Source organism: Tachypleus tridentatus, chromosome 10 (assembly GCF_004210375.1).
Source record: "Tachypleus tridentatus isolate NWPU-2018 chromosome 10, ASM421037v1, whole genome shotgun sequence".
NCBI classification, from domain to species: Eukaryota; Metazoa; Arthropoda; class Merostomata; order Xiphosura; family Limulidae; genus Tachypleus; species Tachypleus tridentatus.
This window is the reverse complement of record NC_134834.1, coordinates 172,602,632-172,619,327: the sequence shown is the minus strand read 5'-3', so window position 1 is coordinate 172,619,327 and position 16,696 is coordinate 172,602,632. Positions and strand designations below refer to the sequence as shown.

The 16,696-nt window shown below is 29.9% G+C and overlaps 1 protein-coding gene across 2 annotated transcripts in view; it reads left to right on the top strand.

Moving 5' to 3' along the window:
• LOC143230921 (CD109 antigen-like) overlaps positions 1 to 16,696 on the top strand; it is an 83,990-nt gene that overhangs the window by 56,155 nt on the left and 11,139 nt on the right. For both annotated transcript variants that reach the window (XM_076465245.1, XM_076465244.1), the window contains exons 22-29: positions 272 to 388; positions 1,339 to 1,467; positions 2,264 to 2,432; positions 7,575 to 7,763; positions 8,530 to 8,608; positions 11,090 to 11,270; positions 15,479 to 15,571; positions 15,961 to 16,147. In XM_076465245.1, the coding sequence (XP_076321360.1) occupies positions 272 to 388; positions 1,339 to 1,467; positions 2,264 to 2,432; positions 7,575 to 7,763; positions 8,530 to 8,608; positions 11,090 to 11,270; positions 15,479 to 15,571; positions 15,961 to 16,147 (1,144 nt within the window). The remainder of the gene's footprint in view (positions 1 to 271; positions 389 to 1,338; positions 1,468 to 2,263; positions 2,433 to 7,574; positions 7,764 to 8,529; positions 8,609 to 11,089; positions 11,271 to 15,478; positions 15,572 to 15,960; positions 16,148 to 16,696) is intronic.

Sequence of the window (16,696 nt, the reverse complement as noted above, 5' to 3'; positions counted from 1 at the left end):
TCCTAGGTGAAATTTATGTTGCTTTTAGCATTAAAATGTGTATTTTTATTATAGTGTTAGACAGTTACAAAGATTACTTATTTATTATGAATTTTAAGAAATTTTAATTTTAATTTACAACTCCATCTTATGTAAATATTTGTATTAATACTGTATGAAAATATATGATTATGCTGATCTTTCTGATTTTGAAAGCATTCTTATTACACTTTGGAGTTGAAACTGTGCTGAATAAAGCTTGTGAGGTTAATTATTTGTCTATACTTTACAGGTTACTGTTGTTCTGGCTAATTCTCCTGATTACAAATTTGTTCATGTTGAAGCACTTGGAAGGGTACAATCATACCAACCAAGGACATCATTTGGAGAACACCACCATTTAGTATTTGTAAGTAGAATCAGACTTTATTTTAAAACTTGATGTCCATTATTGTACTACACTTGTTCTGAATGTTAATTAATTACATATAGCCATAAGAAAGGGTACAATATTCTTAAGAAAAATTAAACCATGTTAGTAATAAGTATATTGCTTCATGCACTTTATTTCTGTTGTATTAACCAAGAACTCTGAACCAGACTTCAATTTACAATTTTTAATATTGTATTTTAGATATAGGCAACATTTATTAATAACTATGATTTGAAATAAGTAAACTAACTGATACAGAGACTCACTAGACAGATATGTTATATTCTCTCTTTGAAATAAGTAAACTAACTGATACAGAGACTCACTAGACAGATATGTTATATTCTCTCTTTGAAATAAGTAAACTAACTGATACAGAGACTCACTAGACAGATATGTTATATTCTCTCTTTGAAATAAGTAAACTAACTGATACAGAGACTCACTAGACAGATATGTTATATTCTCTCTTTCAAGAGTGCAGCTAGAAATTGTGACTTTGATAAACATTTGGCAGTTTTTATTTTGTAGTGAATATACACAAAGTTGTTCCCTCTATCAGCATAATAAACTAGTATGGTAAAAATATGAAAATAACTTATTTATATAATGATGAAAATTGATTTCAAGTATATAGTGTAAAAATATATTGCATATTTTAAAACATATTTTCTTGTAAATGGAAATTATTTGAGAAAACGTCATTAAAAATTTTTAAAATGTGTAGGCGTACTAGAATCCTCTTTTATATATAAAAATGTACACTTTTGATGAAACATTTAATTTACTTGAATGCTTACATACTAACTGAAAAACTAATATTGTTTAATGTAACACTGTACCTATATACAGAATCATGCCAGTGTTCTTAGTATTTAAATGTTTTTTGTAAATTATTCAATGATCTTTTTTTTCCTTGTGGCTAGGTTCATCCTGGAAGGTCTTTGGTTGTATATTTTCCTATAGTACCTACTAGACTAGGTGATATCAACGTTACAGTTTTGGCAAAGACTCAAGTTTCTAAGGATGAGGTGACCAAAACTATTCATGTGGAGGTATGTAAGATACTAATCCATCATCCTTTACTAAGTAAATATAAAAATAATAATTTTAAAAATATGTATAATAATATAGAGGTAAGTATCCAAATACTTAATTAAAACATAGAGTTTAGAAATTTAATTCATCAACTTATATTTAATATTCACCATTTCACTATTGTAATAATTGAATGAAACATGCTTATTGTTACTTCCTATATTTTATGACAACTATTTAATGGATATTACAGTATCAATAATGCTCATCTTAACATTACTTATAGAGAATCTGTTATTTGAATTATATGAATTATGCACAAGGATCCTTGATGGCTCTCTACACCAGCTTCTCCTAACTTTAGCACTGATATTTTTAGAGGGAAGGCAGCCAGCTAGTCAGTGCCACTCATTGCCATCTTTTGGGCCACTTTTTTATCAACAAAAATTGACCATTGAAAGTGAAATTGATATTTCAAATGCTTTTGAGTAACAGTGTACATTTGATGAAATAAATAGTTATTTTCAGTTTCATATTTTTCATACTATTTCATTGTTCAGTATGCCACATGTCGAAAGTTTTTGTTTCATATAAATATGTTTTCTTTTTTTTTAGTTGTAATTGTTTAGATAGATGAATCTGATGTTATAAAAGCTCTATAATATGGCTACATACCTGTGTATGTACTATAACTTCATCATTTATAGCTAAAAGCAGAAATACCATATAATTTTGCTTTCCTTTCTAATATTTTGACGTATTATTTAGCTACCTCTGACAAAAGTCACAATGTCATCTTTTGTTTTTAATCAGTCTGATGGAGTGCCTCAACCTCGCCACACTTCACTGTTGCTTGATCTTTCTCAAGGAGCTTATCTGATCAAGTATTTAGACACTAATATCACTGAAACACCCATTGTTCCTTTCCAACGAGATCGTAGATATGTTTTTGGCTCAAATAAGGCTAAAGTATCAGTGTTTGGTAAGCAATAATATTGCACTTTTTTTTTGTAAACATTATATTGTTAGTTGTCTTCAGAAGAGAAATGTTAATTTTTTAATTAGTTTTTAAAAAAAATAAATGTTATTAATTAAAGGTTATTTTACTCTCATCCATATGCCTGTAAACTAAAATACTGATAACTTCAGTTTTATTTTAAAATAACCTTAACAAGCCATTCATACACATTTTTAATGGCAGTTTAATGTAGTAGGTTAATGTGTGTGTATGCATAAGTATATGAAATTGTAGTAAAATTCTGGTTCCTCATACTATTTCCTCGTTTGATATCACGTGTCAAATGTTGTTGGGTCAAATATATATCTTTTTTTCTTTTTAGCTGTAATAGTTTAGATAGACCAATCTGATGTTATGAATTTTTCTGTTTTCCTTGCTGCTTCTGACAAATCTTTTGGAAAGTGAAACTGATATTTCTGATTTATTTGAGCCACAGCATACATATGCTGAAATAAATACTTATTTCTAGTGTAAACTTTTTTCTGTGCAGTTCTTATGTTTGGATAAGTATCATTAATGTCTCAAGTTCTGCTGCATCAGTATCATTTTTTTTTCCTTGGTCTGCTTTCTTATATTGCCTGGTGAAAATGATTTAATGTCCACTCCATGTACCAATCACATATTAGTTTACTTTCTCCTTTAACATTTCTACAAGCTTGGACACTTGTACACTGCAGTAACTTGTTGTAGGCATACTTTACAAATGGTGTTAACTATCATCAAACAAATCAGAATCTTGAAATAATGCTACAATCTTCAAAACTATATCACACGTAATATCAAGCTTTGAATGTATGAGAAAATCTTGACATCAAATTAAACTTTTCTAGACATTCTATGGTCTCTAGCTAACACAAAACTACACCATTAAACATATAGCTTAACACTATCCTTACTACCGCTCCCATCATGCTCACACTTAACCTCTTCACTTCACAACAGGTACATACTTGCATATGTATGAGAAAAGACCCCTGTTATATGGCTGCATAACTAGGTATGTATTACAACTTCAACATTTATAGCTAAAAGCAGAAAAACCATATTATTTTGCTTTGTTAAGTAGCTACCTCAGATAAAAGTAGTAACATCTTTGTTAAATTAGCTCCTCCTCTTAATATTGATTGGTTGATTCAAGTGCACTTGAGAAATAATGTGTGAGTCATTCACCCAGGTGATTCAGTTCTTTCTTGCCTTTCAAAGTGTGACTGTTTAATTTGTAAAAATATGGTTGCAAACATTTCTTCCAGTAGTGATAATAGCTGTGTTAGTTTCCTGAATGGGTTTTATTATCAGTTCTTGTGATTTGGACGAATCAGTGCCAGTTGCAAGGGAAACAATGACTGGGTGGACACTAATTTCTGATCCATTTTCTCATGCTAGGCCTGAAGGCATTACTTTATTGAACTAGCTGTATGAAGAAATATTGCCAGTGAGAAACATAGTAATTATTTCAAACTCTTTCTTACTGAGGAAGTTATACATTATTTGTGTGGGTGTATAAATGATTGTGGTAAAGAATTTTTCAATACAAATCCTAATTGCAATAACCAAATTTATAGAAATGTGGGGCTTGATGTTAATACTGATGAGCTGTATGTGTTTGTGGTACTGTTTTTTTTTTATATCGGATTATTTTTACTGTAATGATGTTAATACTGATGAGCTGTATGTGTTTGTGGTACTGTTTTTTTTTTATATCGGATTATTTTTACTGTAATGATGTTCTGAGTTGCGACAGATTCTTTAATATCATGTAATTCTTGCATTTTCAAATGTTGCATATGTTAAAGAGGGAATGCTCAAACATAAATAGAACTTTTTTGTTACCTATTGAGTGGAAAATGTAAGTATGTAATCAATGCAGTGGAAAACATTGCAGTTGATGAAGTTTTGGTATTTGGGAATGGTAGGTCAGCTTTCCAGCAATATGTTTTGAATTGCAGCTTTTTGTTATGTGTCCTGAGGAGATGATTTGAGTGGATGTACTTGAATTTCAGTATATATTAGAGAAAGGACATATACTGATTTGCATTTGCTATGACCCAAAACCTTTTGGTTTCAGAGAGAGTTGTAGTGCATCTTGCAAAAAGTGTACTAGACTAAGGATGCCATGTAATTGTTGACAGCTGGTGTTCCAGTTGGGAAAGTTAGCTGAATATTTATATGTGAAAAAGTCATACATGATAGGGACAATAGGGCAAACAGAAGCCTTCCAAAAGAAATTTTTACTGAAAAACGTCTACCCAACTTCACAAATGTATTTGCAAGGTGTGATAATGCTCTAATTGTGTGATGGGTTGACAAAGAGGATGCTCTACTAATTAACAGTGTATGAGACCTCATTGGTTGAAAATAATAAAACATATGGAGGAACATCTGAATTTTTCTTTAAACCCTATCATATTGACAAAGTTGACCAGTTTGTGGAACCTTATGACCCATATTGAAAATCCTTTGCATGGTTCAAAAAGCTAGGCCTACATCTTGTTTCTTGGATAATGCTGAATGCCATTCTTGTCTATAAGAGGCAAACTGTTAAACAAAAATTGAAATGTTATGGTTATCTCAGCATTACTGTTGAAGAACTGTTAATAGACCACACAAATGATGGTTTGAAGATATCAGAATTGAGTACCTACAGCAAAAGAAAAGAAAAAGGAAGCAAAAACACAAAGTAGAGGAATCATTCTTTGATCTGGTGTTTATTCCACCTTCTAAAAAGTAAAAATACCTCAAAAGAACTGCTGAATATGGAATATGGAATGAAAGTAATGACGACTTACTGTCATAAATGTCCAGGAAAACCAGGCTTACATTCTACTGAACAACACTTCAACATCTGGCATTCCAAAAACTAATTAGCATAGTTGCCTCACTGTCTTCTGTAAGTACTCTACTAGCTACCGAGATATGTATGTATATATTTACACATACACACACACACACATATATATACGTTAAAGTGTTAAGTATAATAATTATCAGTTATATTGAGTATCACTTATACATATATCTATATACATTTTCTATTGGCCTATTTATATATATATATATATCTTACATAGCACATACATAACATAAAAATGTGAATATATTACAGGTTTATGCGAAAAGTATCATAAATTAAAAATTATATTATGCAAAAAGGTTCAAACTACCTGTGAAGCTCAAGGGATTAACTTAGGTAAATGTTTCAAGAAAGTTTAATTAATACTTAGTCCTTTCACTGAGGCTGAAATGTATGTCTCAGGTGCAGTGAAAGGGATAAAAATGAACATTTGATATTCAATTATTACAGAGTGAAATTAGCTTTATTAAAAATAAGCACAATTTTGAAAAATAACTGCATGTTTTGACAGCACGTTCTGCTGTCATGATCAGCAGTTAAGAATTAAAATCAGATACCGACTTAAATACCTACATTACACCCTCAACACTATCTTAATCTCAAATTAAATGATCCTAACTCTCTCTTAGTAAACTTAATGACTTATTTCCAGTATTTCACTTCTCCTATACCTGAACTTAACTTTTTTTTCTCCAGTTCTATATATTTTCTAGTGTATATTTTGTACTTAAATTCAACCTGATACATTATTTTGATGCTTCTCCTGTCCATGAAATGAGATGTGCTTGGCACATGTTTTGTTAAGTCAGATTCACTAGTTTTACATTTATCTACTGAATGTTTATGTTCCTTAATTCAGAATTTTAAGTTTCTGCATGTTTGGCCACTATAAACTAGAACATAAGTAAAAGATTTTGTAAACAATTATTTAACTGAGAATCTAGGAAGTTATTAAACAATCTATACATTTTTTTTATTATTTACTTACTCGTGTAAGCAAACTTTCACACCATTGACTTTACTATATTTTGTTTAACTTTGTGCATAGTGACATTTTTAATTTACTACTATGCTTGTTGTACAACCTATCAATAATATAGGGATGATAGTTTTGTACCTAGGTACATGTTATAAGGAAATTAAATCCAGTCATAATTACAAATTTTCAGTGCTCTATATGCAAATAGGAAAAGGCAGATACTTTTTGTGACCAAGGGTGACGTGATCTGTTGTGTTTCAGAATGGCATCCAGAAATATTTTTTCTAAGATCCAACATTGAGAAAAACCAGTTCTTTCATTTAACATCCATGAAATTTAATCAACCCTCTTTTTTATGACAAACTGAATTAAGTAAGATGTCCTTCAAAGAGCATTAACATGTCATTGATATTCTGCCATACCAAAATCCTGTCATCCACATGTATTAACCACATCCAAGGATTAAATCTAGAAGTGTGTAATATATCCATTTCAAGTTTAAACATAAAGAACTTGTACAACAAGGAATGTGAGGGAGATATAATAGTTAAACCTTGAATTTATCACTACTCTGCAGTATAAATTTGTCACATACTTGTGAATGAACACAATTTCACTCACTTCTATTAGGGACAATTTCTTGCTTGTTAGTAATTTTATTCTCAAAACAACTAAGTGCTTCTTGAATTGGTACATTAATTAACAGAGACACAATATCAAAAGAGGCTAATTTATCAGTAGAATTGAAATTTGTAACTTGAATCTTATTATTCAAATGTGATTAATTGTTTTGCCATGTAATTATGAGAATTGGTCATGAAGGAGCATTTTTAACAAGTAAACCTTGTTAATGAATGGAAATTTGAGTCACTGTTATCCACATCTGGATGAAATGGAATACCAGTTTTGTGATGTAATGCTTAAAACATAGGTAAAATAAACTTTCAACTTGTTTTATTGTATAACATTTCAACATTGATTGTTTGTGTTTAAGATTTTATCTGCGGATAAAATTATTTATTTTATTTTTTTAATGTTGTTGATGTTGTTTTTCCTTTGCCACAATGCCTAATGTTAAGTAATTATTACAGACCTTTTAGATTGTTATTGGTGCTTTTTTTTTCACCAGCTTTTATAGTGTGGAAAAATCTAAGTAATCTTACAGATAATTCTGAGTTTTTTTATTAACATTGTTGAAATTTGATTATTGTTTTTTTCAGATGATAGTTCTTTCTTTATTACGATCAGATTTAATTAAATATTAGGATAATTACAGGTGATGTTGTTGGGGCTGTATTTCCTACAATGCCTGTGAATGCTTCAAGTTTGCTAAATAAACCATTTGATTGTGGAGAACAGAGCATGTTTAACTTTGCAGCCAATCTCTACACACTACATTACATGCGTCTTACTGGACAACGAAAACCAGATCTTGAAAAAGAGGCTTTCAAACACTTAAATATTGGTGGGTTGTAAACAGCTGAAATCTAGTAGTAATAAAGTAGAAAAAAGTTAGAGCTTCATTAAGTAATTTAGTCATTCTTTTAAAATATGTTGCAAACATACATTGTCTACAAACATTTTAGCAGTAGTTTATTATTTCAAACATATTATTTCAATAGCTAAGTGTGCACTTGTATTTTCATTGAACTATGTAATGAACTGTTAACTGTAAGAATACCGATCGTCTCACGTTGAGCTGATATATGAGAATTTTTAATTATTTAAATGTTTGAAAGAAACTGGTAGTGGTTGAGGTTAAATGATAGTCTACTAAGGATTTTCAAATTGTCTGATTTTATAATTAACCATTTTATATATTTGATATTGAAGTCGTAGTACTTGGAGTTAACATTAGCTCACTTAGAGCCATCAAGTAATAGTTGCAGTCTTTTCTCATTCTAATTTTATATTGAAATATTTAGGACAGATATAACCAAAAACACACTATTATCCAACTTAGGATAAATGTTAATTAACTAATTTTGACTTTTCTGTTGAAAGTTTTTAGTTTAATCATAATCAGTGTATGACAGTGTTTAATTGACTTGTTTGTATTTTAAAATGTTTGTTTGAAGTAATACTGCCAGCTGAGAATGAACCAGCTCAAAACAAATTCTAGTTTATGAAAGATTGTAAGATCTGTTACACCTTCCTTAAATTGAATGCAAGTTTCTTTAATGCACAGCATATGTCAACATAATTATGTTACTATAATATTTTTCAAACAGAATATCAGCACCAACTAACTTACCAGAATCATGATGGTTCCTTCCGTCTTTTTAGGTGGGATAACAAACCAAGTGTTTGGTGAGTTTGTTTTATTTTCACTCTAGCCTTTCTAGCAACCTATGTGTTAGTCATCTGTTTACTCTTTGTTTCTCAGTTTAGAGGTTGCATTAAAAACAACTTCAAACACAAACATGGTAGGCTTAACAGTAAATTAATGGGAAGTTAAAACGGTTAGATTCTCTGAGAGATTCACTATAATATTAGACACGATTAAGGTTGAGCAGTTGGGCCCTGTAATATATTTCATAGTACACAAATACAAAATAGCAATAACTGGATTCTGCAGCAGATTTAATAGCAAACTGATATACTAATATGATGGAAGCACATGGATTTTAGAATATGCTTCAATGATACAAACTCAAGCTGTAAACAGTTGGATACTATGATAATTTTGATAAATACAAGGCCAAAGTATTTAGATTATATCATAAGTTTAGTAGTACAAAGTACTAGATATATTGGTTGGATCCAATGGCAAGTTTATTAAATAAAAGATCAAATTATAAGTTTAATGATACAAAAATACTAGATGTATTAGTTCGATCCTCTGGTAGGACTAATGTTACACAGATTAAAATAATTTAATCTTATGGTTGGTTTAACCATCTCATCCTGATTATAATCAAAGTTTTATTTAAGTTATACCAAATCCTAGCTAAGAGTCCATATTTTAATATTCTATATGTTTCAAGTGTTTAATTCTACAATATAATATTTTTAAAAATCCTGAATTTCCCCTAGTGTAACACATTTGATGTATTTTATCCACCACCAATTCAAAAAGTATGAAATTAAATGTAAATTACTCACTATACAATCGTTATTGTTCAGGCAAATCATAATTTTCATAACCTTAATTTTATTTGGTTATAGAACTATCAAAGAGAAAATCAGACAACTCTTGCTACACTCGCATGTCACATCCTCTCTTTTAGGAGTTGGTAATATTTTTCTCTTACATTTAATTATATATTACCTGGTAATGTTTTTATCTGTCAAATGACGTATTACATTATGTTCTTGATAGATAAGCATCAATTTTACTGACAATACAATTTCAGTTTCCACAGGAATCACAATGGCTAGCTTGACTAAATTTGTAATGGAAGCCAGAAAAATTGTGATTGTAAGAGATAATTGTCTGCTTTTTGCTTGTTATTAGTCTATGTTTTTAGATGCATTATTTAATTAAATAAAAAATAATTCATGCTTCACCGATAATCAACAGCACCAAAAAAGAAGTTTGTATAAATTCTTTATTTATTGTTTTTCATCTTTATTCGTTATTTATTACTATAAAAATATGGATCTTTTTTACATTTGTTAAGATTGGCTTAAGTAAAATAAACAATAATAATATAATAAAAATGTTTCACGAGGCAGGCACAAGAACAATTTGTAGTAGCACATGGATAATGTAATTCATTATATTAATATCAGCTGCACAAGCCCCAAGTGAACTAAAACTTATAATGGTGAGGACAGTAGTTAGACACGAGGTAATTAAGAGGTTGGTCAAATTGGCTGATTCTGTTTTGAGGTAGAATAGAGAAAATAATTGATGAAATACAAAGTTTTGCTGAAAATAAAGTTTGAGATGTATTTACTAGGTTTTAGGTGTTATACAAAGGAAATTTTAGATTTTTGAGATAAGGAAAGGTATTTTTAATCTTAACATGAAAATTACTTTGCACACAGACTTATTCAAAACAAAAACTCAATATATTCTTTGTTTTGATTTATTAAAATACTTCACTAAAACATATTTTGTATGTGAAAGACTTATAATGTTAACTGAAAGTCTGACAAATTTTGTTAAGATATACACATGTTGATGTTGAAAGTTAGAAGTACTAAATCTATAAAGACTTTAAACAAGTACAAAGGGGTCACAAGGTTGGTCAAATTGACTGAGCTCATGTTGAGAGAGTTAAGAGTAGAAAAGTATTCAGTAAAGAAAAGTCATATCCTTCAGTAGATTTGTTTGTTTTGAATTTCGCGCAAAGCTACTCAAGGGCTATCTGTGCTAGCTGTCCCTAATTTAGCAGTGTAAGTCTAGAGGGAAGGCAGCTAGTCATCACCACCCATCACCAACTTTTGGGCTACTCTTTTACCAACGAATAGTGGGATGACCATCACATTATAACGCCCCAATGGTTGAAAGGGCGAGCATGTTTGGTTCGATGGGGATTCAAACCTGTGACCCTCAAATTACGAATCGAATGCCTTAACCCACCTGGCCAAAAGCATTCTATACCTGTGGTAAGTTAAATAGTTTGTTAAATCAAAGCAAAAAAATGTTATCCTATGTTATGTATTATAACAGACAAGTACAAGGATATTTGTTCTACTAAATAGTGTATTAATTAATTGTAAGAAAGATCATGGTAAGAGCTGGTGAACCTTATTTTTTGTTTCATATAAAAAGAATCACTATTAATTACTCAGCATGCTTCTTTATGAAAATTTCTGAGCAAAATATTTTCAACTTTTCAGGTTAACTGCTTTTTGTGCAAGGATGTTTTATAAAGCATCTTTCCATGAGTGGGAAAATTTCTTATACATTGATCAAGATATCATAAACAGAGCAATGACTTGGTTACTTAAGTACCAATCAGAAGATGGAGGTTTCTATGAAACTGTGACTTACCCCTATGACAGGAAAATGAATCAGACTGTGAGTTTTTTGTTTATTTTTTAATTATGATTTCTTTGTAATGTAACTTATAAACTAAAAATGATTGATTTAAAAATTATGTAAAGCTGTAAATCTGACTTGAAAAGACGTTTTGAACAAAATTTGTTCTGTATAAGAAGGAAAAAAAAGAGCATGCTAATTGGCATGTAAAATATTAGAAACTTTTACATTTACCCAAATTTAATACTTGGTAAATAGTTGAGTGAGCTTTGGGCAGATATTCAGTTTTCAATGATGGTCAAATATTTATTGAAGTAAAATTTCATTTAAGCTTTAACAAAACTGTATACATAATAACTGTATAATATAATAATAATAATAATAAGGCTCCTGGGACAGATAATATTTCCCCACTTGGTTTCAAAAGAAGTTAAAAAATGGATAAGTGAGCCACTTGCTACTATTTTTTGTGAGTTTTTGAATAGTGGGCAGGTACCAGAGGATTGGAAGTTAACTAATGTAACTTTTATTTTCAAGAGAGGTGATAAAAATTGTCCCAGTAATTACAGATCCATTAGTCTTATATTTGTTGTGAGGGACAGTTTTAAAAAGACTGATAAAAGATTCTTTGTAAAGTCATTTAACAAAGTTTAGAATTTTATTGAATTGTAAACATTGTTTCACTTGGGGAAAATCCTACCATACAAATTTTTTAATGTATTTTGAAAAGGTTACTGCTTATGTAGATGAGGGTAAGAGTGTAGCTTTGCTGTATTTGGATTTTCAGAAAGTATTTGACAAGGTACCAAATAAAAAGCTTGTAAAGAAAATTATTTCTATGGATGTGGCAGATAAGTTTGTGAATTGGATAGAAGAGTGGTTGGATGGAATAAAACAGAGGGTTGTTACAAATGAAGTTCAGTCAAGTTGGATTAATGTCACAAGTGGGATATCTCATGGCTCAGTTTTAGGGCCTTTGCTCTTTTTTATTCACATCAATGACATAGATGAAAGAATGTTCAATAAAATATTTAAATTTGCAGATGACATTAAGATATTGGGTATTGCTAACTGTGAAGAGGATGCTGCTACTTTGTGAAAGGATTTAGATTATTTAGTGAGTTGGCCAAATAAATGGCAAATGGGTTTTAATTATAATAAATGCATGTAGGTTATTGTAATTTGAATTATAAGTATAATTTGAATGGGAATAACTTTAACGTTACCAATGAAAGAAAGAGATGTTGTGTAATAGTTTGTCAGTCTAAATCCCTCCAGTAAATAGGATTTTAGGTTATATCAACTAAAATAATGAAGTCTGATATAAGTCTAAAGAGGTTATAATATCCTTTTATAAGTCACTGGTTAGGCCACGTTTGGAATATTGTGTTCAGTCTTGGACTTCTTACTTTAGGAAAGACATTGAATTGTTGGAAATGGTTCAGAGAAGGGTTAATAGAATGGTGCCTTGGATGGAGGGGTTATCGTACAAGGAGATGTTGAAATCTTTCAAATTATTTTATCTTGATAAAAGAAGAGTTATGGGGAATCTGATTGAGGTGTTTAAGCTTGTAAAGGGAATTAATAGTGTTGATGCATCATCCTTTTTCATATTTAACATTAATAATAGTAGTACTAAGGGGACACAATTGTAAATTTTGGCAAGGTAAGAGTCATCTTCAGTTAATACAATTTTTTTTCTAAAAGAGTGGTTGGCCTTTGGATGTTGTGGAGGCAGTAAATTTAATTGCATTTAAGAGAATCTTAAAGTACATGAATGATAAGGGTTGTCTGTATGATTAAAAAAAAGAAATTTTAATTTAATTTAGTTTAGAGGATGGAACAGCCAAAATGGACCAATGGATCCCATGTTGTCCCAAAATGTTATGTTATATACATGTGTGTGTGTGTGTATAATTTCCTCCAGTTTAATGAATGCAATATATGTGTCTTTGTTCCTTAAAAGTCATTTCAAGAAAATTATTAGCTAAGTATTGGTTAGTCCTGTAATGGCTGAAACTAAGTTTGAAAGCTTATCGTGCTAAAAATTTGGTTTCAAAACTCATTTTGTAGTTTTGAAAACCAAAGAAAAAATTAAACCTAGGCATTTTATGTTGTAGTAGCATATAATTGACAAATCTTGCAGTTAAATTTGGAAAAACTTAAGTTGGCAGAAACTGATGAATTAAGTTACCTGTTTAAGTATTTTCAATTTGATGAATACTTGGGGTTGTAGTATTCATGCCAAACATATTTCCTTTAGATTAATGGGATATTTCTGTAGAATTATTGGAGACTTAACAAGATATTTGTTTTGAATGAAATCTGAGTTTTTGAGAAAGAAACTGGACCTAGTGAAAACAATTTATATTCATATTAAAAAACCATTAAGGTTAACTTAGTGTATAGGACAAAGAACAACATCTCTACTTCATAGTTATTTCTGTAATTCTCCTAACAACTTATTAAGTTGTGTGTTAAACGTTATAGGACCAGATTCTTTACAATAGGTATCTGTGACATGTTGCCAATAAATTTCAACAATAATTGGACAATGTACAATTCACTTGTTTTAATATAATATTTAAAACAAGTCAAACATATGTACAAAAGTTTGTTACACTGATGGTTATATCTAGAGTTTTAAATAATTGTTTCTTTTCATCATTGTCCACATAGGCAGGTTCAATTACTTTAGAACACTGTTTGACATGAAAAGTTATTATACAAACTATGATACTCACTTTAAAATCTCCACTATAATTAGTGGTTACCACAGTTGCATCCAGGGCTTTCAATAAATCTCTTTCTTTTTTAATTGAAGTCCACACAGGTTAGTTCAGTTATTGTAGAACACCCTTTAACAAGACACATTATTCTCCTACATCTGTGTTATTACAATACAAGCTGTGAAACTCACTTTAGAAATCACCCATTATAGCCAAACCCACACACACAGTCTGACTTTACTTTTACTTTCACTTCCACTTACTTGGCTACCTGTATATATATTGTCTGACTAGGTCTAGAACTTTTAACGGACGATAAAATGATATAATGTAACAATAGTCATCTAAAGCAATCGGAAATTTTCATCAGGTTCAAGTTATATGATGTCAATTCAGAACAGTTGAACTATGCTACAAATGATTTGTGAACAGTTATATATGCAAATCTGCAAAAAATTATCACTTTAAAAAAACTAAATTTAACACTCGCATTTAATACCTATTTGTATCATACCTCTCATATTAAATTTAAATACAACAGTCTGTATATTATATATCTGACACTAAGAATTAATTAAAATTAATGGTTAAACTTAAGGAGAATATTAAATGTCACATACCACATTGGGAAATTGAACTTGCGAGATAGATCTAACAAGAAAATGATAATATTATATACCAAATCATATAACAGCATCTTCTCAAGATGCATGCACAATCTATGTTACTGTTAATAAATCTCATTGAAACATAAGAGAGCTCATAATCTTAAGATATTGCTTGATCTGCCATTTGGTAACACTAAAGTTAACACACGTGCACAATTGTCAGCATTACAGCCTTACTGCTTATGAATGAAAAAAAGATGCTGTCTCCAGAGGATGTTAAAAACAAATTAAGTAGAACAAATTCAATTATACAACTTTCTTAACCATGTTTTATGTTGAAACTGCACACGCTCAGCATAATTGATAAATTTGGAATCATATCATATTAATATAAAAAGTTATAAAAACTATGGTGTGTGTGTGTACACACACACACACACACACACACACACACACACACACCATAGTGCTATTAATAACATGTTCAGGTAGAGGTAATTAGAGAGTGCATAATTAATTTAAAACTTTTTATGTTATATATTAGTACATTCTGTATTTCAGTTTTTACTTTAAAGCTTAGTAAAATGAAATGTTGCTGGGACTTTGCATTTTTAATATTTCAGGGTAATTCAAACTTTCTTATCTAGCTTCCAGATTATGTTTGTATTCATGTTTGTTGAATTTTTGCTAGTTACAAGGAATTATGTTATCAAATCTCAACTGTTTTTATTTGTAGAATACAGTTGAAGCTCTTTGAAAAATAACTGGTGAGAAGAATATATATATATAAAGTATAGCATGTGTATGGGTTACACATGTGCCATTTATTGTGCATAAACTAACAAATGATATTTTGTTATCACACTTGTTTTAAAGTTTAATAGAGAAATATTACTATGCTTTACTCCAGTCAGAAAGTGCAGGTGATTCCATACACTATCGGAACATTTCACTTACTGCTCATGTCCTCATCACACTGTCAGAGGTGAAAGATCTTAGAGGGGTAAGTAAAGTCTTGAGGTAGGAAATTTTCTTTAATAAGTGTTAAACTTGTTAGATAAACATAGATTAAATACTCTGTTGAGATCAGACAGAAGGCTCACAGAAATTTTAAATTAAAGGGTTTAAACAATTAATCAGCCTTGATTTTCTCTTTTAGAATATCCTTGTAGTTAAAGCTACAAGTTTAATCATTTCTTAGCTTTCAAGAAAGTGTGATTTACACAGATTACGTTTCTGTTATGATGCATTAAAATTGCACTGATAGTTTAATGATTAAAATATTTGTATATAATATTTTTATACAAACATTAAAATAATATTAACATTTTTGCATTTATATTGAATGCAATATTGAATGGTACTGTCTGTATTCATTGAATTTTATTATAGTTCCTAGGATCAAAAGTTGCAGCTGCAAGAACTAGAGCAATGAGATACCTAGAAAGAGTGCTTCACTTAGTAAAAGAGTATGAAGACCCTTTTGACCTGGCAATTGTGTCTTATGCTTTAACATTATCTAACAGTGTAGATGGGGAAGAAGCTTTCAACATGTTGGATGCTAGGATGAGAGAAACAAGTATGTTAGAATACAATTACCACTAATGTTAAGTTGTATTAAAACAAAAAGTTTAAAACTTCATTTGCACATTTAAAGAGTACAGTAAATTTTATATTTAAAAAAGGATAGCAACAATGTTGTATTTTGTATTTTACTTTGTGTGAGAAAAATGAAACAAAGCATTTTCATCTTCTGGTTAGCTGTTGAAAAGCTTACATACACTATCTTGTTTATTTTTAATAAGAACTGATCATTTCCATTTATAAATGCATCAATAGTTGATAGCTGCAAATAAATACAGGGGCATTTTGTGATTTTTCCAATATGTTTTTGCTCAAGGTTTTGACGATAGGTGATAAATCCTGAAACCATACCAGTACTTGGGTTCTTACTTGTTTTTATTTCAGTATATAAGGAAGTGTTTTTGACATTTTTTTTATCTTATTTGGGTTATAATATCAGCATGAAATTTAATCAAATCTTAAGTTACTTTATTACAGTATACATAATTGATGTGCTTATGATGTCAGAAAAACATTTAGGTTCAATAAGTCTAGATACAAAATG